Source organism: Loxodonta africana, chromosome 19, assembly GCF_030014295.1.
Source record: "Loxodonta africana isolate mLoxAfr1 chromosome 19, mLoxAfr1.hap2, whole genome shotgun sequence".
In the NCBI taxonomy this organism is placed as follows: Eukaryota; Metazoa; Chordata; class Mammalia; order Proboscidea; family Elephantidae; genus Loxodonta; species Loxodonta africana.
The window spans coordinates 7516286-7542719 of record NC_087360.1 but is presented as its reverse complement, the minus strand read 5'-3'; the positions used below and the strand labels follow the sequence as shown (position 1 = coordinate 7542719).

General features: G+C 39.4%; 1 protein-coding gene across 1 annotated transcript in view; it reads left to right on the top strand.

Annotated features, from left to right (window-relative positions):
• KNTC1 (kinetochore associated 1) overlaps window positions 1–26434 on the top strand; it is an 81040-nt gene that overhangs the window by 37237 nt on the left and 17369 nt on the right. Inside the window, exons 34-53 of the mRNA XM_064272135.1 lie at window positions 1780–2060; window positions 3018–3190; window positions 3609–3706; window positions 4154–4292; window positions 4873–4929; window positions 5612–5775; window positions 7149–7253; window positions 10447–10575; window positions 11213–11329; window positions 12809–12918; window positions 13562–13769; window positions 15481–15570; window positions 17715–17886; window positions 17973–18031; window positions 18163–18379; window positions 20356–20429; window positions 20676–20886; window positions 21002–21111; window positions 23822–23868; window positions 25822–25900. Coding sequence (XP_064128205.1) covers window positions 1780–2060; window positions 3018–3190; window positions 3609–3706; window positions 4154–4292; window positions 4873–4929; window positions 5612–5775; window positions 7149–7253; window positions 10447–10575; window positions 11213–11329; window positions 12809–12918; window positions 13562–13769; window positions 15481–15570; window positions 17715–17886; window positions 17973–18031; window positions 18163–18379; window positions 20356–20429; window positions 20676–20886; window positions 21002–21111; window positions 23822–23868; window positions 25822–25900 — 2640 coding nt within the window. The remainder of the gene's footprint in view (window positions 1–1779; window positions 2061–3017; window positions 3191–3608; window positions 3707–4153; window positions 4293–4872; window positions 4930–5611; window positions 5776–7148; window positions 7254–10446; window positions 10576–11212; window positions 11330–12808; window positions 12919–13561; window positions 13770–15480; window positions 15571–17714; window positions 17887–17972; window positions 18032–18162; window positions 18380–20355; window positions 20430–20675; window positions 20887–21001; window positions 21112–23821; window positions 23869–25821; window positions 25901–26434) is intronic.

Here is a 26434-nt window from a genome sequence, read left to right as displayed (position 1 = left end):
GCCCCTGTCTCCATTCCCTCTGTGCTTGGGAAAACGGAACCTCAGCAAGCTCCTGCAGCTTGTCCAAGACGCTGCTGCTGATCCCTGCAGCCGCCATTCAGACCCCAGCGTGTCTGATATCACCGCCCTTACTTGTTACTCTGTCTCATACTGTCTCATCCACATCAAACAGTTAAAACAAGATTTAAAAAAAAAATCCTTTAAAAGTCATGAAATTTATTGACTATACCCAGAAATGCACCCCTTCGGATATGATGCACATTAGAAGAAGAGAAACTTCTTGGTGACTAATGCTTTACAAAGAAATTATTTCTTTATTCTTACATTTTATTTTTAAAAGAGTTATATAAGTTTATGATGATGCAGAATTCAAAAGGTTTGAAAGAGCGTACGGTGAAAAATAAGTCTCGCTCCTATCCTGGTTGCCCAGCTACCTGGTTTCACATGTCAGGTGCAGCCATTCTTACCAGTTTCTTACATGTCTTTCCAGAGGTTTCTGTGGTTCTACAAACGTATGTTTGTGGTTGTTAGGTGCCACTGAGGTGACTTGACTCATGGTGACCCCATGCGACAGAGTTGAACTGCCCCACTGGATTTCCTAGGCTGTTATGGGAGCAGATTGTCAGGTCTTTCTCCTGCAGAGCCACTGAGTGACTTCGAACTGCCAACCTTACAGTTAGCAACCAGGTACTTTACCATTGTGCCACCAGGCCTCCTTATACAAGTGTGTGTGTGTGTGTGAGCCCTGGTGGTGCAAGAGTGAAGAGCTCAGCTGGTAACCCAAATGTCAGCAGTTCAAATCCACCAACTGTTCCTTGGAAACTCTATGGGGCAGTTCTCTTGTGTCCTGTAGGGTCACTATGAGCTGTAATCGACTCAATAGCAACAGGTATATGTATGTGTGTGTGTTTGTGTGTGTATATATATGTGTATTTTTAAATTTATTTCTTGCTTCAGGGTTTTATGTACTTTGCAATTCACTTTTACTCTGAGGTTTCCAATAATCAATATAAAAGGAACCAGTCATACAAAAAGAAATAAAACAGTTGTCCTAACATTGAAACACGAGGAAAATTTCTTTCATGGTTCCTAAAGAGGCTGCAATGAGATATGATGAATAAAGTCTTCAGCAGCACACCTATAGTCAACACCAGCAGTGAGTTCTTAGGTTTATTTCGGTACGTCACTGTTTCTGCATGATGCAGCTTCTTCAGGGAAAGATCACTAATATTTTTTGGGGGAAAACATTGGTTTCAAAATTTTGTAGTATTATGTAAATATTGGCTCCACCATAGATTATGTATATGTAACCATTTAAAAATAATATTTATGACGTCTGTGTAAGGACAAAGAAAAAGGGAAATTACATAATGTTAACTGGAAAAAGTAACATGAGGTTATGCATGCAGCCGTCAAATGCAGGTGAAAGGAAATACCAGGAAAATGGTCAAAGTCTGTGATGTTAAACGATGCTGCTCAACATCGTATAATGCACAGGACCAGCCCCTCCACCCAAAAAAGACTCATCAGGCCCCAAATGTCAGTAGTGATGACATTGAGAAACCCTGGGTTAAAGTGATGTTTTCTTATTTTCCAAACTTTTTAATAATATTGTAACTTTTGTAACTTGAAAAATAAGACCTTAAATTCTTACTTTATGGGAAATAGCCTTTGAGGAGAGGTAATAACTCTTTGTTGGAAAGATTGGAAAGATCATGATTTTTAACAAAGGATAAGTCAGAGAGACTTATGACTTTGTCTTGCTTACCTTTGCTACAGGAGAACTTTGATATCTTCCTTTCATTTGAAGATTACAGCAGTAGTTCCCTGGTGGCAAATCTCCACGAACAGCACATTCAAGCTTATGAAGTTGCTCAGCCTAAGCACAAACCCAGGAGGTCCCCAGAGCCCTCAGCTGCTGGGACACAGAGCCTGCACGCAGAATCAAAGCTGCACAGACAGGCGCTGGCGCTACAGGTGTCAGAACAAGAGCTGGAGGCAGAGCTGACCCTGAGGGCCCTAAATGATGGGCAAGTCGAAACAGTGCTGAAAAAATGCAGGTGATGTTCCAGCTCCCTGCCTTGCACAGTTTACCTTCCATTGTCATGTGCTTCCTTTATTTCTTCAGTAGTAGGGGTGGTGCCAGGAACACTTTATCCGTAACAGTAACATAATCACAGAGGCTATTCTTCGTTTCTTGTCCTGAGAACCTGTTTTCAGCCTCTCCGTGGGAAAGTAGTAGCATAGAAGGCAAATAGCTGATAACGGCGTAGTTAAGTAACCGTCTTAGTTACCTAGTGCTGCTGTAACAAAACATATCAAAAGTGAGTGGCTTTAAAGAACATAAATTTATCTGGACATATCAGTTCTTTCTCTGGGCTTCTCTTCTAGTTTCTGGTATCTGCCATTGATCCTTGGTGTTCTTTACTTGTACACAGGTCCTCCCATAGCATCTGTCTTTCCCCTGTATGTGTGTCCACATCTATTCTGTTCTTTTTGTATGACACCACTCAGAAGGGATTAGGTTTAGGACCCACCCTACCCTGGTATGGTCTCTAATATAACAAAAGAAAATGTCTCTTTTCTGTAAACAGGGTCCTATTTACAGGTACAGGGGTTAGGATTTTAACATATGTTTTGAGGAACACAATTCAATCCATAACAGTAACATAATCATTGAATTTCAGTTCCTGTATCCTTTGACATTTAATGGTACTCTATACCATGGTGGTGCAGTGGTTAAGAGCTTGGCTGCTAACCAAAAAGGTCTGCAATTCAAATCCACCAGCCACTCCTTGGAAACCCTCTGGGGCAGTTCTGCTCTGTCTTATAGGGTCGCTATGAATCGGAACTGATTCGAGAGCAATGAGTTTGTTTTTTTCTTTTTTTGATACCATGAAATCATTTTAAAGACATTTTAAGTGTTGGTGATGATGGCTATGTGTTAATCCAAAAAAGCAAATGCGTTTGTTTCCAATACGTGTATTCTAACTGCTGACACTTCCTTTCCTCCAAAGAGACTTGTTTAAGTATCACTGCAATGCGGACACTGGGAAGTTGCTGTTTTTGACATGCCAGAAGCTTTGTCATATGTTGGCTAACGATGTCCCAATGATAATACCTGTGGGAATAAATCTTCCTTCAGAGATACATGACTTAGCCTGCCAAGCTGCCACCATCTGTAGCCCAGGTGACAAGATTTGTAATGCGAAGTTTTATGTTCTGCGGTTCATTTCGTACTTGCCTCCCAAGTGCTGTGTCTTTACATTTGAAAAGTACAGCAACTACAGAGTAGGTGGTCTCTCCATTTTACAAAGGGACAATATAACTCACGCACTTTGGGGGATTGTAATGTAACTGTCGACTGTTAACAATACTGACTTCCATAGAATTGTGAAATTCCTTGCCTCCCCATATCTGATTTTACTTTCAAGCCAAGCATAAGAAAAATGTTGACCTGTGTTGCCTAGGGTAGTAAAAACTATACACAAATCTTTCTGTCTGTTTTTTGGCCTTCCTTAGAATTTTAAACGCTAAAACTATTAGAAGGTTGTTTGTATCATTGTAAACATACGAAATATTAGTCTAATTATTTTTTTTCTTTTCAGATTTTTTACTGGATGCTTTAGAACTATGTAAATATACTTTAACAGCAGTGGAACTTTCCAGGCAGTGCCAGATGGATGACTGTGGAATTCTAATGAAAGTAAGTCACTTTTGCATTTCTTTTCCTCTGGCAAAACCCCTGCAAAATCCATCGTGTGTCAATGTAAAATCACTTGCAAAATCTACAGAAATACTGAGTCTACTTCTGTTGTATTTTCTTATTCCAACTGAAAAACAGCTGACAGGCAAGAGGACTCTTCTCGTTTTTAGCTTTTCTGGTCATAGTTATTGGCTTTGGTTTGCACTATCCTTTGAAACACTGGGCCTTCGGTAAGGCCTTGCTGCCCTGGGTCCTTAACTTAGATTAGCAGTTTAATTTAAGATGGCGTTATTATAAGCTTTAAACCGGAAGAAGCCAGCTACACAGTTGTATTTGACCATCGAAACTGCGTTTGGCACTGACACGCTAGCTCTGGTTCTCTTGGTGAAGATGGTGCCTGTTTTGCGCTGTTTTAATTTGGATCTTTTCTGTATGTCTGGTATTTAGACTTCTTTTGGAACACATAAAGATCCTTATGAAGAGTGGTCTTACAGCAACTTCTTCAATGAAGATGGAATTGTCCTTGAGTCACAGATGGTGCTACCTGTTATTTATGAATTGATTTCATCACTTGTGCCTCTAACTGGTAAATCCTGTTTTTGTCATTATTTTATGTGTATTTCTTCAGTATGGAAGTTTAAAATGTAGAGTCTTGGAACTAGAACTGCACACAATAACATAGATGAATCTCACAGGCATAATATTGAGCAAAAAAAGCTAGACACAAAAGAATGTGTACTAGCTAATCCTATTTACATTAAGTACAAAAGCAGGGTAAACTAAGCCGTGCTGGTGAAAGATAGGGCACGGTTACCCTTGGGGATAGGTCATGGGCATGGACTGGAGGGGGTAAGAAGGGGGCTTCTGGGATGCTGCTCATACTCTGTCTTGTGATCTGAATGTTGCCATTTGCATATAGTCAGCTTGTAAAAATGTGCCAAGTTGTATGTTTCAATGCACATTTTTCCTTGTGTATAGCTTACTTGGAGTCCCTGGGTGGTGCAAAGGTTAACTCACTCAGCTGAAAATAATTTTTTTTTTCAAGTAGCAGTTTGCCTTACAACGTTATTTGATAATAGCACAATACTTGAATATCACTGCATATACATATTTTCTAAGAGAGTTATTTTACTTAGTGTTTTGTAATTTGCTATTCTGTTTTGCAGAAAGCAAGAAACATCCCTTGGATTCTGCAAGTTTGCCATACTGCTCATCTAGTGACGGTATTTAACATCAGAACTGTACAGATTGTATTTAGATCTTATAAATATACAAATATAGAAATTCGCTAACATCCTGAATACGAATCTGACTTAATATCCCTACTGTAATCCTTTTTTAATCCTTAGTACATTGTTATACTTACAAAGCATCAGAAGATTGTGTCATTTGGCTTAAAGCATTTAACATTTATGAGCCTGTTCGTAAATTTTGGTTGTTCAGATGGAGAAATGGTTTCCGTCAGCCAATTATTTAAGGGAGTCCCTAGGTGGTACAAATGGTGAAACGCTCGACTACTAACTGAAGTTAGACTCGGAAGACAGGCCTGGCAATCTGCTTCCAAAATGACACAGCCTTGGAAACCCCATAAAGCAGTTCTATTCTGCACACAAGTCAGAATCAACTCGATGGCAACTAACAACAGTGACGACTTAAACCGCTCATTTAAAATAGGCAGAGTACAATAGAAGTACCTCATTATCTAGTGGATTTAGTTATTTTGTGATTTAAATCAAACCTGTATTAGCTCCCTTATTAACTAACCTTGAAATAAATCCTATGATTACTTGCATTGAAGAAGTATGGTGCCCCGAAACAATTTCTAGTAGTAAGATCTTTCTTTGTTTAAGAAAAAAATCTGAATATTGAAATACTTTTACTCAGTGCACTTTTATCATTTCACAGGAGAGAGCCTCATTTTACCAATTATAAGTTCCATCTCTGCCCTGCTTCAGAACCTCCAGGAATCTAGCCAGTGGGAGCTGGCCCTCCGATTCGTAATCGGTTCCTTTGGCACCTGTCTTCAGCACTCGGTGTCAAACTTCATGAATGACAGTTTGAGTGAAAAGGTACGGTTTCGAGAACAAATACTTTGACTTTGGATAGATACTGATACAGAAGAGCTGCCAAACTAAGGATTTTGAAGTCCACCTTTTAATATCTGGGCCGTGTAACAAGGAAATCAATAATTCGTCAGATTTTAACAAATCCCTTTTGAGCATCTACTAAGATTCAGGTGTGGTCCAAGGCGCTTACACACATTTTCTCTCTCAAATCCTTACAACCGAGAGTCTCCGTATTGCAAGTTAGGAGACTTAGATTGGGGAGGCAGTTACACAAGGATTCAGATCTCAAGTGGTAGAGCTGAAATATTAACCTGGGTCTTGGGACTTCAGTGGAAACGCTGGTGGCGTGGTAGTTAAGAGCTACAGCTGCTAAGCAAAAAGGTTGGCAGTTTGAATCCACCAGCCACTCCTTGAAAACTCTATGGGGCAGTTCTACTCTGTCCTATAGGGTCGCTATGAGTCAGAATTGTCTCCATGGCAGTGGGTTGAGTGGGACTCCAGTGCGGAGTAATTTTGAGAATGCCACATTAAATCAAATATATGTGTTTGCTCTTTGTTTCATTGTTGCCCAAAGTACTATAATTATTTCTTCATTGACAACATCATTTAAAATACTCCAGAAGTAAACCAAAAATATCCCCTCAAGTCTTCTTAAAACCAAAGAATAGTTTAACTTAACTAGTAAAAAATGTCTGTCTTGAGCATTGTGCTCTTTGAAGAACTATCTGTATGGGATCAAACTGGCAAAAGTAGCTTGAAAGATTAAATGGGAAACTTAGGGTGCAGTGTTAATGAGGGAGGAACAATTCAGAAAAAGAAGGTTGCACAACTCAAAGAAGGTGATCAGTGTCACTGATGAGGGAGCTGGGTTGCAAGGGGGGTTACCTTCATTTCTATAACTCTGTTTATATTTATTAAATCTCTTTTTTTTTAATCAACTTTATTGAGGTATACCTTTCAGATATAAATTACACACGTTTTAAGTGTACCTACCAATGTATATTGGAAACTCTGGTGGCGTAGTGGTTAAGAGCTACGACTGCTAACCAAAAGGTCGGCAGTTTGAATCCACTGGGTGCTCCTTGGAAACTGGAGCAGTTCTACTCTGTCTTCTAGTGTCGCCTCAACAGCAGTGGGTTTGTTTTTTCGTTTACCAGTGTATACAGCTTATCACCACCCCTACATTCAAGATGCAGATATTTTAAAAGGTTCCTTTTTGCTCCTTCCCAGTAAATTTTTCTTGGCCCCTGCTTCTTAGCACTGTAGGTTAAATGCCAGTCGTTTTTGCATACAGTGATATATTCTAAAAGTTCCTTAATATTTTCAGACTGACACGGAGAAGTAACCCTAAAGATTCTTTTGTTCTTTTTCAAAAGTTGTTTGGAGAAACCACATTGGTTAAATCAAGGAATGTCGTTATGGAATTGAAGGAAAAAGCCGTTATGTTTATCAGGGCAAATGCTACAACACTCTTACACAAAGTGAGTATTTGTTCTTGGTGAACTTTATTTTGCTTTTTACCTGTCAACAGTGCATCGTATTATCCAATACCATGATGATCTGCTATTAACAACTTCGAGAACCTGTGTAATGGCTAATCATTGTTTTTTTGTGTTGTTTCATTATGGTCATTGACACTCTGTTGAGCAGTTTATTAAAATGGTAATCAACCTTTTTCATAAAATGGTAATCAACCTTTTTCATAAAATGGTAATCAACCTTTTTCACTTCCACCCCCAGATTTTATTCTACGGATTAAAGCATTTCAGTGATCCTAGCTGTAATTTATTTATATTCCAGGATTTCTAATCCAGAAATGCTGTTTTTCCAATAGTTAATATTTTTAAAAAGGTTCTAGTATACTTTTAAAGAGCCCTGGCAACACAATGGTTGAATGCTCAGCTGCTAACTGAAAAGTTGACCATGTGAACTGAGCAGCGGCCTCATGGAAGCGAAGCCCTGGTGATCCTGTAAAGATTACAGCCTAGGAAATTCAGTGGGGCAGTTCTCCTTTATCACATGGGGTCACTATGAGTCAAAATTGACTCAATGGTACACAGTAATAACAGTAATAGGCTTTTGGTTGCATTGGGCATTTTAGTTTCCATTTGTCAAGTCACTTTTTTTTTTTCTTACTTACTGTTTGGTAATAATTTCCAGGTTTCAGAAAATCTGTAAGAATAGTACAAAAATCTCCTGTACCCCCATTACCAAGGCTCACTGATAGCGTTATCATTTGCTGCCACATGCCTTCTCTCTCTTTCCCATAATTTTGTATTCTGTATTATGCTTTTCAGATCATTTAGGAAGAAGTGGCGTACCATTTTGGGTCTTTACCCCAAATGCTTCACTGTTTGTTCCCTAAGGATAGGAGTATTATCTTTCCACAGTACAGTTATCAGCTTCGTTAAATTTAACCATGATACAAAACTTGTGTTAATTTGCTACCCATGTTCCAATTTTGTCTACCAACCGGATAATGTCCTTTCTAGCATGTTTTCCCTTTCAGTACAAGATCCAGTCTGAGGATCATGTATTGCAGGGGCCAGCAAACCAGCCAGCCACTGGTTTTTGTAAATAAAGTTTTATTGGCACATGGCCACACCCATTCATTTACATACTGTATATGACTGCTTTCACACTGCAAGGACAAAGATGAGTACTGTGACAGAGACTACATGGCCTGCAAGCCTAAAATCTTTACTATTTGGCCATTTAAGGAAAGGTTTGTTGACTCCTGACATATTACATTTAGCAAACATCTCTTAGTCAGTTTTGATCCAGAACAACCTTTACTATGCAAGTTGAAAAATGATGTCAGTGCCTGGTGATAGCACTGTGCTCTTTCTTTATAGTTTTCTAGAGCTTGTCACTTTTCCTGTGCTCCATGAGAAGTCTTTAGCATTATGTGCAGATTTCCCAGAAGTTTCTTCTATTTCTTCTTGTATTTTCAGTGTGTTTTTTTTTAGAGAATACTGACTTTGACTAAGATGCCACATTTTGCTTTCAGATGCCCACTCGCATCAGAAAACTGTCTTAATCATGAGTCTCGCGTCAGACAGGTCACTGCTCTATTCTTAGTTCAGTTATTGTTAAGCCCTAGATGTTAAATTTATTCATTCAACAAGCAACTGTTGTGTGTCAGGGATTGTTCTTAGCCCTTAGTATATAGTAGTGAGTAAGACAAAGGTCCTTTCTTCACGGACCTTACATTCTGTAGTAAACAGAAACACAGACCAATAAATAACATCTCACATAGTGAGTGATAGGTGCTGTGGAGAAAGTGAAGTAGGGTAAGAGGGTACAGTAAGTGATGCAGTTGGAGCATTCTGGCTGTACTTCTTCCCAGACAGATTTGTTTGTTCCTCTGGTAGTCTGTGGTATATTCACTGTTCTTTGTGGTTTTTCTTATTCATCGTCCAGTTTTCACACGCATATGAGATGATTGAAAATACCATGGCTTGGCTCAGGCACACCTTAGTCCTAAAAGGGACATCTTTGTTTTTTTAACACTTTAAAGAGGTCTTTTGCAGCAGATTTGCTCAATGCAGTACGTTGTTTGATTTCTTAACTGCTGTTTCCATGGGTGTTGATTGTGGATCCAAGCAAAATGAAATCCTTGACAAGTTCAATATTGAAGCTGAAGTTTAGTTTAACTAATAAAAAATGTCTGCTTCGAGCATTATGCTGTTTGGAGATCTATATGGGGTCAAATTGACAACAGCAACTCAGAAAGATTAGATAAGAAGCTCAGGTGGCAGTGGGTTTATGTTAATGGGAGGAACAGCTCAGAAAAGGAGGGCGAGAATGGTTGTACAACTTGAAGAACGTAATCAGTGTCACCGAGTGGTACATGTAGAAACAGTTGAATTGGTGTATGTTCTGCTGTGTATATTCTCAACAGCAATTCAAGCAAAATTAATCAAAAAGTGTGCAACTCAGAACTATGTTACTACACATAACTTTTCACTCAACACTTGTGCATTCCTAGGACCTTGTCTTTATTTCTTAGTGCTGCTGTAACAGAAATAACACAGAAATGGGCGGCTTTCATGAACAGAAATTTATTTTTCCACAGCTTAGGAGGCTTGAAGTCAGAATTCAGGGCACTAGCTCTAGGGGACGGCTTTCTTACTTTTTCAGCTCTGGGGGAAAGTCCTTGTCTCTTTTCTGTTCCTCAGTTCCTTGGTAACTTGCATGTGTTGTGTGTCTTCCCCCGATTTTGCGCTTCTCTGTACCTAATCTGCTCTTTTATATCTCAAAGGCAATTGGCTTAAGACACGCCCTATACTGATAACGAAGCCCTGGTAGCTTAGTGTTTAAGAGCTAGACTGCTGAAAAAAGTCAGCAGTATGAGTCCACCAGCAGCTCCTTGGGAACACTATGGGGCAGCTTACTCTGTCCTATAGGGTTACTTGAAGGCAATGGATTTGGTTTTTTTTTTTTTTTTTTAATATACTGATCATGATCTCATTAACACAACAAAGAAACTCCTCTTCCAAGATTGGATAGTGTCCACCAGTATAGGGGTTTGGGATTTAAAACACATATCTTTGAGGGGCACAATTCAGTCCATACGGGTCTTAATTAAGTTTACTGACGAATAATCCTATAGATACTTAAATCTGTTTTGATTGTGAAGAACTGGCTTCTTGTGCTGCTTTGCTCCTGTAGGTATTCAATTGTCGCCTGGTGGACCTGGACTTGGCCTTGGGTTACTGCACTCTATTACCCCAAAAAGAAGTGTTTGAAAACCTCTGGAAGCTCGTAGACAAAGCATGGCACAATTACGACAAAATTTTGGTATGACCAAAGGAAACGCATCTTCGGTTCTTGAACACAAAATACAAAAGATTTTGGGCAAGAAATGAAGTTGGCTTTGCCATTAGGTCTTCAAGATTTAGTGGAAAAATGTTTGGCTGACTCCCGTGATTTCTACCAGCTTTTCCCTGACTGGTGGTGTCGTGATGAATGTACAGCCTGTCATAAGCTTCGCTTGCCCCAAAGAATTACTGGTGCTTTTTATTTTTTAAAATCTGCATGTGCATGGCCATAAAACCTGATTCATTCTCGTGCATTTGAAATCCTAGACCCAGGAGCCAGTTCTTTTTGGCAGAACAAGTTGAAAGGGGCAGAGAAACTTCTTTTTGCATATTGCTTATTTAAAATTTTGCCTTTTGTGAGAGTTTTACAAGATAATTAAAACTCGGCCTCTTCTTAGGAAGGGAAGCCAGATCATACTTCTGGTACCCTATGAAAAGCTGACTTACCTGGGTATTGCGTAAGCAGTAATGACTGTGTACAAAGCTATACGTAGAAGTCTACACTTCTATCTCAAAGAAAGGTTATGATTTTTGTCATTGGGTTTCACCTAAAAGGTGTTAGTTAGAAGAACTTATTCGACTTGCAATTGGATGTTCATTCTATTTTAATTTTGTAGGCGATATCTCTGGTGGGCTCTCAGCTGGCCAGGCTCTATCAGGACAAAGAAATGGAACTTCAGTTCTGTGAACTCAGTACTGATGCCCAGTGGGGTGTCCGTCTCAGCAAGCTTGGTGTGAGTATTCTTCATGCTGCTGTGAGGTTTCATCCATTCTGATAACTACCCATTTGGAAAATTTAAAACAAAGATCTCATTTTCCTTACTTTTGGAGAGAGGATGTATATATCCTGAACTCACGAAGTATAACTGTAACCTTCTGCCATCTAGCCAACTCCAAACTCATAGCGACCCTATAGGACGGAGAAGAACTGCCACGTAGTTTCCGAGGAATGCCTGGTGTATTCAAACTGCTCACCTTTTCGTTAGCAGACATAGCTCTGAACCACTATGCCACCAGGGTTTCCTCATAAATTATAGCTATGTTAAATCCATAGCTGGTGTTTTCACAGAGATAAAGACCCTTTATTTTTAAGGAAATAAAAAGAGGCTTGACGTTTTTCGCCTGCTTAGCTTTCTCGTAACACACACACGCAAACATATATACATACACACATATGTTATTGTTAGTTGCCACTGAATTGGCTCTGACTCGTGGCAACCCAGCATTCAATAGAACGAGATGTCGCCTGGTTCTCTGCCAGCTTTGTGGTCGCTGGTACGTCTGAGTCCACTGTTGGAGCCACAGTGTGTCTTGAGTGCTTTCTGACTTCGAGGGCCCATCTTCCCTGCACTGGAGCAGACAGTATTCTGTTGTGATCCGTAGGGTTTTCATCGAGCTAATTGGCTAATTTTTGGAAGTAGATCACCAGGCCTTTCTTCCTACTCTGTCTTAATCTGGATTCTCCATTTGAAAACGTTTGGCCTATATTGTTCATGTTCCTTTTTTTTTGTTCCCCCACCATGGGTGACCCAGCTGGTATTGGAAGTACCAGTGGCATAATTTCCAGCAAGCAGAGTGTGACGCACTGACAATGGGTGGCAGATACATATAGAGTGTTAATTGACAGTCGTGCTATTTTAGGCCTAGCCTTTAGCCTCACACTTTTGTTTTCTGCTACTGTTGTTTGGCTAGAGATAATATTAACACATTTAGACAGGTATACCAAACTTTAAAAACTTGCATTACAGAAAAGCGAGTGATGCTTATTTTTTACTTTGTAAAAAAAAAAAAAAGGCAAAAAACCCCTCTGTTTTCTTTGGCCCTTATCATGACCGTAAACATTGACTTATCAGGAATGTAACCATTGTGGAAATGGTGTGTACTTTGAAGCCTAGTTCCTGTGCAGTAAGGGGACTGGTGCCCCACTCTCTTTAACAACCACACTTGACAGATGAAGAGTCAAGGGCTGAGGGTGGCTGAGAGGGATTTTTTTGACCCACAACCAAATATTCCTGAAATCTCACAATGCTGATCAAGTTGGAGAGTGTGGTAAAACTAAAGTTGGATAAGCTATAGAAAAATGTTTTCTTTATTAAAAAAAAAAAGGTAGTAATAAAAGACAAGTCACAATGGTGTCTTTATTTACCCTCATACATTCCGTTTGATAGGTTATTTGTGGGGTTTTTTTTTCCCCCTGCTCTTTTTATTTCTAGATTTCTTTTCAGCCAGCTTTCAGGCAACACTTTTTAACCAAGAAAGACCTCATTAAAGCTCTTGTGGAGAATATAGATATGGACACAAGCCTCATTCTGGAGTATTGCAGGTAATTCTCAAAACTTCAGCGGTATTTTTATTATTAGCTTAACAAACCGGTAACCTTTACAGCAAGGACATCATAATAAAAATGATAATTGCGTGTGGCCCCATAGGCTTCTGATGTTTTCTTTTGCTAACCTCTAAAATAAGTAAATCCAAAGCCCTGTTAACTGTCTTCTGATACCACCTTTTTTGTTTACTGTTTAGTGTTTCTCAAACTTGCCTGATAAGAAGTATCACCTAGGGCACTCAATTAAAAATGCACATTCCCGGGCCCCTCCTTGGCAATTCATTTAGAGGACCTATTAGAATATCAGAGAATGGCTTCAAAATGGTTGTATCACACATAGTTGCTGCTGTGGACATGAGTGTATCTTAGTCTACGTTTGTGAAATTCCTGAAACTAGAATTGCTATACCAAGGGATACGAATATTATTTTATGACCCATTTCCCCCCAATAGTGTCCCAGTTCACATGTATATCAATGATAATATCTGATTTTTAAAAGGTAGCAATTAGCTGTAATGACAGGCAGGTTATGAGAGTGGACGGGGCAGGGGTTAAACTTCAGGAATGGGAGCACATGCCTAGTGTTCAGTTGGACGCTCGGGAGTGTGGGGTGATGTGTGTAACTGAGTACTTGGCGCAGTGCCTTCCAGCTGGACTGCGATGCAGCGCTCAAGCTGTTCATCGAGACTCTGCTGCACCAGACTAACGCCAGCCAAGGCCAGGGGGATGCGGCTGTGGAGCTCACAAAGCAGCAGCACCCCAAACTCCTGGCCAAAGCCATCGAAATGGTCCCTTTACTGACGAGCACGAAAGATTTGGTCATCAGCCTCAGTGGAATCCTGCACAAGGTAGGTGAATGGTATATGAACACACCAGTCATTTTGAATGTTCCTCCCATGCTGAATTAGATACACGTGCTAACGTACTGAAAACCTAACTCCTGTATTTTTTATAACTTTAATTTTGAAATAATTTTAGACTTCTATGTTTTTAATGCAGTGATTTTCCTGTCTTGCTTTTTTTCCTCCCAAAATAAAAATAGCCCACCCCTCCCCCCTTTTTTTATTTCTGGAAGTAGCACCTATTCTTTGAAAAAGAATCAAGCTAGAAAGGAAAAAGGTATAAATCAAAAGTAAAAATTTCCTATATTCCCACTCCCCTGAGATAGAAATGTCAATTTGGCGAAGACCCTAGACTGAACATGCTGCTCCATGGATGTCATTACATGTCAGCATGTATACATCTATCCCATTTTGAACAGATGCATGTTTATTCCACTATATGCGTGAGACGTACTGTGTTTAACCAACTCTTTATGGATGGACGCTTAAGTTGTTTGTAAATTTCATTATTTTAAATTTATAGAGTGATCATCTTTGTGCATACATTCTTACACTCTTGTATGATTTTTTTTCAAGGAACTTCTAAGAATTGGTATTTTTAGGATAAAGGGTCGTTTGGTTGGTGGGATGAGGGTGGGTGGAAGATTAATTAGCAATACCTCTGTCATCATTAGTCTATATAGATCTTCCTCATATTTACTGGCTCTGTGATAATCCTTTGTAAGGATAAGTTATTTAACCAGCCCCTGACCAATGGGTGATTATTTCCAGTTTTTAAATATTACAAATGGTTGCTGCAAATAGGATTATAAGACTGTAAGAAATACTTTGGTTTTATATTTCACCTGTAACTCAGCCATAAATCATAAAGCTTTACTCAGAATTTCTGGGTACTACAGATGACCTTTCCGTTTTGTTCAGTGTTGTTACTAGCATGACTCTGGTTGGCATAAAAGTAGAACAAGGTAATGGTATGTGGGCAGAAGTAAAGAACAAAGTGAATGCTTCCTTTCTTTTATAAGTGTACATAAATGCCACCCAATTAATTCTTCTCTTGTAACATATGCTTAGAGCTAGAATGAAAACCTGTGAGGGATTTTTGCTTGGAAGCCCACAATTTTAGCTATACCGTTTCCAAGGAAAGGTCAGTTCCCTCCTTTTCTGATTTTCCTAGTATAAATGGAAGAAATAGAATTTTAAGAAAAATGGTATGAAATAATTAAATTTTGATCATGTTTATTATTTCCAACTTTGTAGTACCCTAAGAAGGATCCTGGTTAAGTGCTTGTCTATTAAAGGTTGGCAGTTCAAACCCGTCAGCAGCTTGGCGGGAGAAAAGACATGGTGATTTGCTCCCATAAAGATTACAGCCTAGGAAACCCTCTGGGTCAGTCCTACTCCGTCCTGCTGGGTTGCTGTGAGTCAGAACCGACTCGACATCACGCAGTAACAAGTACCCTGAGGAAATCTTTCTTTGTCAAAGCACTACTGCCCTGTGTAGCTTTTTTTATACTCTGAGAAATTTTTAAGCATGTATGTTTATCCTGATAGAACTAATTTAGAGGAAAATTTTAGTTCATTTAAAAAAAATAAATTAATATCACAGTGCATTGAGAGCTTATATTTGTAATCTGTACTAAGGAACATAACTGAATAAAACCACCTACCATCATGGAAATGTCTTCTCAAGTTTTGAAATATTTTTGTTTTTATACAGTTGGATCCTTATGACTATGAAATGATTGAAGTTGTCCTGAAAGTTATAGAAAGAGCTGATGAGAAGATAACCAACATTAATATTAATCAGGTATAAGGAATATATTAAAAATCAGAGAACCATCTTTATGCTCTTATCTGGATCATAAAAGTTACAGTTATCCAGTGTCTTTCTGTGCTATCCTTTCAGCTCCCTTCAAACCCTACAGTTTATTCTCAATCCCTTTCTTTAAACTGTATGCACAAGTGAAAAGATACGCATGTGGCATCATTGATCATATTTTCAATTTTGTTGTATTGGTGTGATTTAAATTTGCTGTCCTAGAGTATGACATCATTAAAGGACTGATTCGGAGGAGAGAAAGCAAAACTATTAGCCATTGGACCAAAAAAAAAAGAGAGAAAAAAATACATGGGGACCAGAGGTAGATTCCATTTCGTGTATTAACAGGCAGGTCCAGGACTCAGTCAATCCTATCTCAGAACTTTTAGTAACTTCTCCGTCATTTCTGGATTTTGGTCAGAGTAGCTTTTATATCCCTTTCTTATTGTTTTAAAAATAAAATGGATGAATTTTGCACAACTTGACCAAGGCCGATTATGACCTTAAGCTCACTAGTTATTGGTAAATAGTATAACACATACAATTCTGAAACAACAACAGTAACAACCAAACAACACGTGAGTGGTTACGTAGTTAGATATGTGTGCATATGTGTATAAACCAAAACCCAAACCCATTGCCGTTGAGTGGATTCCGACTCATAGTGACCCTACAGGACAGAGTAGAACTGCCCCATAGAGTTTCCAAGGAGCACCTAGTGGATTTGAACTGCCGACCTTTTGGTCAGCAGCCATAGCTCTTAACCACTGTGCCACCAGGGTTTCCAAAGTATATAGGAAAGTTTATATGTGTACCTGCAGGCACATGCGTATCCATGTATGTGCTGCATATATATTCATATATATAATAAAGCACATAGGGGCACAGTCACAGATGCTTCCTAGACGTAACCAAACACCTCGCAGGATTGGTGTGATGGCTTTGAAGTCTTAGGACCACAGTCTTATGGGACAGCTCAGTCAATTGGTACAACATAGTTAATAAAGTTTATTTTTTCTGCATCATAGTTTGATAAGGAGCATCTGGGGTCTTAAAAGCTTGCAAGCAGCCACCTAAGATACAGCTGTTGTTCTCCACTTGTCTGAACAAAAAAGAAAGAAGGAAACCAAAGACTCAAAGAAGAAGCTAGGCTCCAGAACTAAGTGCCTATGTGAATCACAGCCTCATCTATCTTGGTACCAGAAAAACTAGGTGGTGCCCAGGGACCACTACTGACTGTTCTGACCTGGGACACAATAGATGGTCCTGGATAGAATAGGAGAAAATTGTAGAACAAAACTCAATTTCCTAAAAAAAGAGCCAGACTTACCGGACCAGTAGATACTAGAGGAATACCCAAGACCATGGCCCTGAGATACCCTTTAAACTTTGAACTGAAACCACCCCTGGAGGATAGCTTTCAGCTAAATAACAGATTGGCTCATGAAATAAATAATACCACCCATGAGTACTGTGCTCCTTTTAAAAAAAAAAATCTGCATGATACCAAACGGTCAACATTTACCCTAAAGCAAAGATGAGAAGGTCAGGTGGGCAGGGAAGCTAGAATAATGGAAACGGAACAACCAGAATGGGAATAATGAGACTATTTACACAATGTAGAAAATGTAACCAATGTCACCAAACTATGTAAAGAAATTGTTAAATGGGAACCTATATAATTTGCTGTGTAAACTTTCACCAAAAACACGATAAAATATTTAAAGAAAATGGATTGATTCAAAAGGTTAGACAAGTCCCCACATGTAAAATATATGCATAAGAGAGCTAAAGAGTCTAGAGAGTTAATTTTAGTTGTACTGCCTGTTTAAAATGAAATTAAGTCTTTTTGAGGTAAGTCTTAAGCTATATGAAGAGTATGGAAAACTACCAAACATCCTACCAACAACAGACACCATCACTAGTTTCTCCTAGTATGATTTCTTTAATGAGCCTATAAATTATGGTTTAGAAGGATAACATTAAAGGGAAACTGGAAAAGGTTCTGATTATTTTAGTGAAAACCAAACTGCCTCAGAACGGCATCCTGTGATGGTGTGGAGTTAGGACAGTTTTAAAATAGTTATAATATGGGTTAATCTTACAGGAAAATACTCTTTCTTTTAATACAGGCACTGAGCCTTCTGAAACATTTGAAGTCATACAAAAGGATTTCTCCTCCAGTGGACCTAGAATATCAGTATATGTTGGAGCATGTAATAACTTTGCCATCAGCTGCCCAAAACAGACTTCCTTTTCACTTAATCTTCTTTGGCACAGCACAGAACTTCTGGAAAATTCTCTGTATGTTCATTAACTTCTTATGTATTTTATTAAATAGACAAATTTTTTTTCTTAAGCAAATCATACTCTCCTTGTTTCCTTTCTAGCCACAGAACTCAGTGAAGAATCATTCCCAACATTGCTCTTAATTTCTAAATTAATGAAGGTAATTTTAGGGTTAAAAGTCAGTACGGCCCATCTTTATCTTATAATTAATTCTGACCCCGGTAGAAAAACTTTATGCTCCTTTCATGTAAAACCCTTATAAATCAGCCTTACCTTTTCCTCTCTTCAAAGTTTTCTTTGGACACTCTCTACGTGTCAACAGCCAAACATGTTTTTGAGAAAAAACTGAAGCCAAAGCTCCTGAAGTTATCACAAGCTAAATCCTCAACTCTGATGACCAAGGAAGTAACCAAGATCACTCAAACCATCGAATCCTACTTATTGTCTATAGTTAATCCTGAGTGGGCTGTCGCTATTGCTATCAGTATTGCCCAGGATATTCCAGAAGGTATGGATTCTTCCGTTAATGGGCTCAAAATGGCTGGTTGTTTTGTATTTTGAAATAATAATAAAAAAGTGTACTAGAGTCCCTGGGTGATGAAAAATGGTTAAACTCTTGGCTTCCAACCAAAGGTTGGTGATTTGAATCCACCCAGAGGTGCCTCAGAAAGCCCCTTGGAGCACAGTTCTACTCTGATACATGTGGGTCGAAGTCAACTCGATGGCAGCTGGTTTCTGTATATTTAAGGAAAAGTAGTACGACAGTAGTAAAATGGATTTGCCCTCTTTGTTCACTTGTGGCATTGCCGAAGGTTAAAAAGGCTCAGATGAAATAAGCAAGACTCCCAACGTTTGTGCAAGGGCTACAGGCTGTTGGTGGGAATACAAAATGGGTACATATTTCCTAATGTCCTTTTATGCTACTTTGAATAGTGAATCCTTAGATATTCTCACATAATCAAACAAGTGCACAAATCCAGGCATTTGTTGCCGTATTTTTAGTTTTAACGAAAGTTGAAAACAACTATTTAAAAAGCTGTTTGTCAGTCAGGAACCAGTTTAAAAAAGAGGGCGTACTCATAGACTGGAATACCATGTAGTTGATTTTGAAAGTGATCCAAGAAAAATATAATGTGAGAACAGCAAGTTGTACAACAGTATGTATGGTATTATCCCATTGGGGTTAAAACGCACGTGCCAAATCAAAACCACTGACAGCAGTTCACGCTCACGAGGATGGCTGTGATCAAAAAGACGGAAAGTAGCAAGCGTCGGTGAAGATGTGGAAAATTTAGAACCCTTGTCCATTGCTGGTGGGAATGTAAAATTGTGCACCAAACAGTTGGATGCTTCCTCAAAAAGTTAAACACAGAGTTACCATATGATCCAGCAGCTCTACTCCTAGATATATACCCGACAGAACTGAAAGCAGAGACACAAACAGACACTTGTACACCAGTGTTCGTTGCAGCACTAGTCACAGCCAGAAGGTAGAAACAACCCAAGTGTCCATCATCAGCTGAATGGATAAGCCGAATGTGGTCTGTCCATACAATGGAATAATTATTCAGCTATAGAGAGAAATGAAATTCCGATACACACCGTTACATGGGTGAACCTTGAAAACATACTGAATGAAATAAGTCAGTCACAAAAGGATAAATAGTGTATGATCCCACTTATGTGAAATATATAAAATAGGCAAGTGTATAGACATCAAAGTTTATTGGTGGCCACCAGGGACGGGAAGGAGAGGGAAATGGGGGAATTCGTTTAAGGGGTACAGAGTTTCTGTTTGGGGTGTTGAAAAACTTCTGGAAATGGATAGTGGTGGTGGTTACACAACATGGTAAATGTAATTAATATCACTTAAAAATGGTTAAAATGGCAAATTTTTTCTTGTATGTGTTTTACCACAATAATGTGGTTTTTTTTTTTTTTTGAAACCCTGGTGGCGTAGTGGTTAAGTGCTATGCCTGCTAACCAAAGGGTCGGCAGTTCGAATCCACCAGGCGCTCCTTGGAAACTGTATGGGGGCAGTTCTACTCTGTCCTATAGAATCGCTGAGTCGGAATCGACTCGACGGCACTGGGTTTGGGTTTTGGTTTTTTAAAGTGTTTTTTTAAATACACACGCAAATGTGTGTACACACACACATACAGAAAAGTTCTGGAAGAAATCTAAAAAAAAGCGTATCAACTGTAAGGATGGCACAGGACTGGGTAGTGTTTCCTGCTGTTGTACACAGAGTTGCTATAAGTCAGAACCAACTCAATGGCACCTAACAACAACAACAGGGAATAGGAACGGAGGCTGGGAGAGGGGGGCCTCCGTGAGCTTTTTCTCCTTTATGTCCTATGGTGTTTATAGTGTTTTGTACTATGAGTTTGTATTTTTGTAATTTAAAAATAAACTTGCTAACCTGGCTAAAATATATTATTTTGAAAGGATTAAGATCTACTTATGAATCTTTATTTATTTTAGGTTCCTTCAAAATGTCTAGTTTGAAATTCTGCCTTTATTTAGCTGAGAGATGGCTACAGAATATCCCGGCTCAGGTATGTCAGGGCTAGAGGGAGGGCTTCTTTTTTCTGGCTTTTCCCTTTAAATTGTGTTTGCTTCACACACTCTTTCACCATGCCATCGTGATTGGCCTTTTCAAGGGCTGCATGCCTGTGGGGAGAATGAAGGTGGAGGCTTGGTGTATAAAAAGTAGGGAGGGACCTTCACTGGTCAGCATGGATTCTTAGCCTCAGCTGAGACTCAGAAAATGGAGTTTTCTTTTGCCTTGGAATTTTTTAAAGGACGAAACCCGCGACAAAGCCGAGGCTCTACTGAAGAAGCTTCATATCCAGTACCGGCGATCAGGCACCGAAGCCGTGCTGATTGCCCACAAGCTGAACACCGCCGAGTATTTGCGCGCGATCGGGAAGCCAGCCCACCTCATTGTCAGTCTGTATGAGCACCCCAGCGTAAGTCAGAGGATTCAGAACTCATCAGGCAGAGATTACCCCGGTGAGGACAAAACTCTTATTTTTGTCAAAGGGAATCTATCATTAGGATTCCTAGTTATCTTACATTGAAAGCTTGCATTTTTCTTTTTTTTGATTCTTTGCCTTGAATATCTTAGATATTCATGCAGCAGCTAAAGAAATAGCTGAAGTCAATGAACTGAACTTGGAAAAAGTCTGGGACATGTTGTTGGAAAAATGGCTGTGCCCTACAACAAAACCTGGTGAAGTAAGTGCTCACTGCCTGAGGGTGTCTGCTAAGTGTGAGTCAATGCCCTTCTCAAAGATTAAATAAAACCCAACCCATTGCCATTGAGTTGGTTCCAATTTATAGTGACCCTTTAGGACGGTAGATTTCCCCAGAAGTTTTCTAAGACTGTAAATCTTTACGGCCGCCGACTGCCACATCTTTCTTCCACATAGCAGCTAGTGGGCCCCAACCACTGACCTTTCAGTTAGCAGCCCAGCAGTTTAAACACTTCATCACCAGGGCTTAAATACACCCTTTTAATTAGAAAACAGAATCTTAAAAGAAGGCATTTTATTCATCTTAATGCCTCTGTTATCTGATGAGTTTTAATGATATTATTTTTTTTCCTTTTTGCCCAGATTCACCAACTTTTAACATTTGTCATACTTGCTTTGTCCCTCTCTATGTATAGATAGTCCCCGACTTAAAACGGGGTTCTCTTCTAACAGCTCCGTTGTTAGGTCAGTTGTGACGTAAGACGGACATCTCATTTTTTTTAGTTTTCATTATTATTCCTTTTTATTATCAGTATCTTTATAAATCTCATCTTTATTTGTCTTTGGAGGTTAACATGAGAATGATAACAGCAATCATGTGCTGCAACGTTGTATGCAGTACATATTACTAATGATAAGATATACCAAAAAAAACCTCCAAAAACAGACGGTCGTACGTGTGAGTCATCATAACTCAAATATGTCATAATGTACATACTCATAACTTTTTTTCTGAACCATTTGGGGGCAAATTGCATGCATCATACCCTTGTGCCCCTTAATATTCCTAAGAACAAGGACTTTCTCTTCCTTAACCACAGTATAGTTATCAACACCAGGAATTTAATGTTAATTCAATGCTTGAATCTATTGACTATGCTACATTTTAACCAATTGCCCAATACTGTACTTCCTAGTGTTTTTTTCACCTGGGTCCCGGCTCTAGTCGAGGATTAAATGTCGCATTGATTTGCCGTGTGTCTAATATCTTTCATCTAAAACAGTTCCTCAGCTTTTCCTGTCTTTCACAACATTGGTGTTTTTAAGAGTACAGGCCAGTTATTTTATGAACTGTCCCACAACTTGGGTTTGCCTGATGCTTCCTCTTGGAAACGCTGGTGGCGCAGTGGTTAAGTGCTATGGCTGCTAACTGAAGGTTGGCAGGTCAAGTCCACCAGGTGCTCCTTGGAAACTCTATGGGGCAGTTCTCCTCTGTCCTATAGCGTCGCTATGAGTCAGCATCGACTTGACAGCAATGGGTTTGGCAATGGGTTGGGATACTTCCTCATAATAAGATTCATATTAAGCATTTTGGGCTAGAATTTGACATAAGCGATACTCTGTCCTCAGTTTACCCCTATTTTACCCCTAATACCCATTACCATCAAGTCGATTTTGACTCATAGCGACCCTGTAGGACAGGGTAGAACTACCCCGTAGGGTTGCAAAGGAGTGGCTGGTGGATTTGAACTGCTGACTTTTTGGTTAGCAGCCCTAGCTCTTAACTGCTGCGTCACCAGGGCTCCTAATGGGCGATGCTAATTTAGATAACTTGGTTAAGGTATTGTCCTTATCTCCACTACAAACTTACCATTTTTCCTTTTGTAATTGATTAGGGGAGTAATATCCCTTCCTCTTCACACTCCCCTTCCCACCCATTTCGCATCAATTGATAATTCTTATTTGAACCTATTTACCTGTGAGAGGAGGAAGGATACAGGCCATTGGTTTGTAAATTGTTGAATTTTGGGTTTTCCTGATGTTTCCTGTGATTCAACTCAGATTATATATTTTTGGCAAGAATGTGACATCAATGATATGTTCTTTTCAGCTTATGATGATATGTTCTTTTCAGCGTATCACGTCAGGAGGCACATAAAGTCAGTTTTTTAAAAAAGTATCATTAATGTTGAAAATTTACGATAGAATTTAACAGTCCAAAAATAGAATTTTCTGCACTGCTTCTTCCAAGTTTTCATGTAGAACTTAGTTGGTGGTCTATATTTCTTATATCCACCTAGGCAGATACCTTTAAAAAAACCTGTTTTTAAAGAAATGGTATAACTAACATGACATTAGGTTTTTAATGAGTACTTTTTATCACTTGGCTTTTGATTCTGCAAGTATTTTTAAGTATTTACTGAGAGCAAAGTCTGTGCTTCAGTGGAGACAGAGGGGTTAGTAGTATATCTGGGCCACACAGAATATGTAGCTTGTTCTTAGAAACCAGCATTTATAGAGACTTTAACTTATACATAAATTTTGAGTACTAAACTGAGAGTTCACTGAGGTTTAGTCTATATATAGCACAGGACTTTCATAACTTTCAATAACTATGTACTGAATTCGTGAATGACTGATGTCCACTCGTGGAGTCCTTTCCTTCTAAAAGTCATTCGATGAATGTAAGCTCCATGAGCAAAGGAATATTTGTTTTGTTCACTCAGGCAACCCATGTGCCTAGAATTGTGCCTGGTACATAGTTAGGTGCTCAGTAAATATTTTTTAAGTTAACGAATGTGAGGAAACCCATCTGAAGCAAAAAAATCTTTTCATAAAGTAATTAATTACATTGTAATTTCTTCTACGTAACCCTAGTTTTTATACATTGGGTTTTTCATCTGATATTTTCATAAGCTTACATAGTCATAAACTTTCTTCAGTTTTTTACTTTGTTTTTTACTTTTTCAAAGAAACCTTCAGAATTATTTGAACTTCAAGAAGATGAAGCACTTCGAAGGTACTCTTTCCTTTTCTTGTATTTGCCTATAAGTTGATGCTCAGTAGGAATCTTCATAAATGAATAAATTCATCAGGCTGGTTTTGAAAAGACTCTCTTGGTATAACTTGGGTCAGAGTCTCAGAAGAATTGATTCTTTGATATATGGCTATGAGTATAAATATCTTAAATGGAAAAAATAAAGAGACAGCCAAGATCCAGAATTTCTGAAGGCTCAACAAGCTGCCACTAATGTTGAAGGCCCCTAGAACACTGTTAGCAGAGACTACGCCTCAGTCAAAGTAAAACTCTTTTATTAGCTAGGACTTTGGCCCCAGACCCCTAAATGGTCACTAACCCTGCTGACCTGGGCCGGTTCAGATATGGGCCACTAGGATTCCTTTTGCCCTTCAAATCTAAGACTAAGACCAAAAAAGGCAATTTGGTTTTCTCTAATGTGCCAAGTCTGATTGGTCAGGGCTTGTTCTGATGAGAAGGGTCTATCTGGGCCCAAATCAGAGAGTGTGGGAATCCACTAATGATGCTTGGCATAGGCACAGATGGGGGGAGTGGAGGAGGCATGCAGGCCAATGTTTTGCCATTCCTGGCCTAGATCAAAAGTAGGTCAAGACGGCCTCTACCTTTTCTTGGCCCTGGAGATCTGATGGTGAGAAGAACCATGGAAAGACAAATTCAAGAAAATGGTATTTCCTGGTTTAGAGCAGAACTGCTGGCTCTGGCACCCTAGCCGAGCCACTCACTGCATACTTTCCTTTCCCCCCACCTGGTCCTGCTGTTAAGGGCAGGGTCACCTTTGTCCAAGCAAGAGGTAGTTCCTTGAGTGTCTAACTGAACCAGCCACATGGGAAATCTTAGTAGCAATTCAGAGAGGAAAAAAAAAAATTCCAAGAAGGAAATCTCAAAAGAGTATTTCATGCCAAGCTCCTACCTTCCTGCCCTTTCCCGCCGAAGGCTCACCCACTTCTCCAGTATGCCTGATTTATCTTGCATGCCTCTGGGAGGAGTCAAGCATCCTGAGTCTGGAGGTTGAAATGTGCTGCTAGCCACGAGGTCCTGTGTACTAAAATGCAGAATTCCCCATGTGGAGTATTCAGTGTACTTTATAGCAATGCTGTATATTAATTTCCTAAATGGAATTTTAAATAATCAGAGATTGATTAAGGAGACTGAAACCTGCATTTATTGTATTTATTGTTCTGTTTAACTATGAAGGGGTGCTAGTGGTGCAAGTGGTTAAGGATTTGGCTGCTAACCAAGAGTCTGGCAGTTCGAATCCACCAGCTGTTCCTTGGAAACCCTATGGGGCAGTTCTACTCTGTCTTGTAGGGTTGCTATGAGTTGGAATCGACTTGACGGCAACAGGTTTGACTCTTTTTTTAAGCTACGAAGGAACTCTAGAAAAGATTTTTGTTGTTAGGTGACATCAAGTCGATCTCAACTCATAGAGACCCCATGTAACAGAGCAGAACTGCCCCATAGGGTTTTCTTGGATGTAATTTTTCGTGGACGTGAATTGCCAGATCTTTCTCTCACAGAGTGGCTGGGGGGGTTAGCAGCTGAGAGTTTAGCTGTTACACCAGCAGGGCTCCTAAGAAAATATGAAGCATCCCTTAAAGGGGAAAGCAAAAATGTCACCCACAATCCTTCAGGACCACATTTGGTGTGTCTAATGACTTTTTCTATGGACAGTAAAACAGGTCTGTTGTTCTGGTAATCTATCGCCACATTAAAATATGAATGTAACTTTGTTATTGTTACTATGATTTTTATTGTGGTAAAAAAAAAATTTTTTTTTTTAAATGCATAGGTAACAAGACATTTACCACTTCAACAAACTTCACGTGCTCAGTTCAGTGGCATGAAATACATTCAGACCCTTTCCATTAACCATCCCTGAATTTCTCCGCCACCCTTAACGGAGTAAATGTAATGTTTATAACATGTCTTTTCCAGAGTCCTGTATCTCCTTCTGTCTCGCCCTATTGATTACAGCTCAAGGATGCTGTTTGTGTTTGCAACATCTGCTACAACTGTGAGTCCTAGAAACGTGGCCAAAACTCATCTTTGCATCGCAACTTTCATTCTTTTCCCTGCATGCCTACCGTGCCTGATTTCCTTAGCATACGATTAAGATAACAACGCTCACTCTCATACTTATTCAAAGCATACCTTCCTTCATAGGCAAGGATTGTCACGTGCCATGTTCAGTTTCGTGCTGGCTCCCGTGACATCCTGCTTAGCAAACGGAATAGTCCACCTACTGACAATTCCGACGGGTTGTCTGCATTCACAGGTATTACCTCCCCATGGTATAAGGTTAGTCAACGTTCCTAATACTGTGGGGCCAGACAGACTGCTCTCACACCACCTTCCCCACCCTCTAAACTAGCTACACTACACCTTCAGTTTCCTCTAAAGGCAGTGACCCCTTTGCCCTTCAGGCTTTTGCATGTGTTGTTCACATTGCCTGGGGTTCTGTCTTGCAGATTCTCTCCCTCCTTCCTCTCCGGTAGCTAATAATTACTCTTCCTTCCGGATTCCATTCACTTCCTGCTGGAGGCACTTC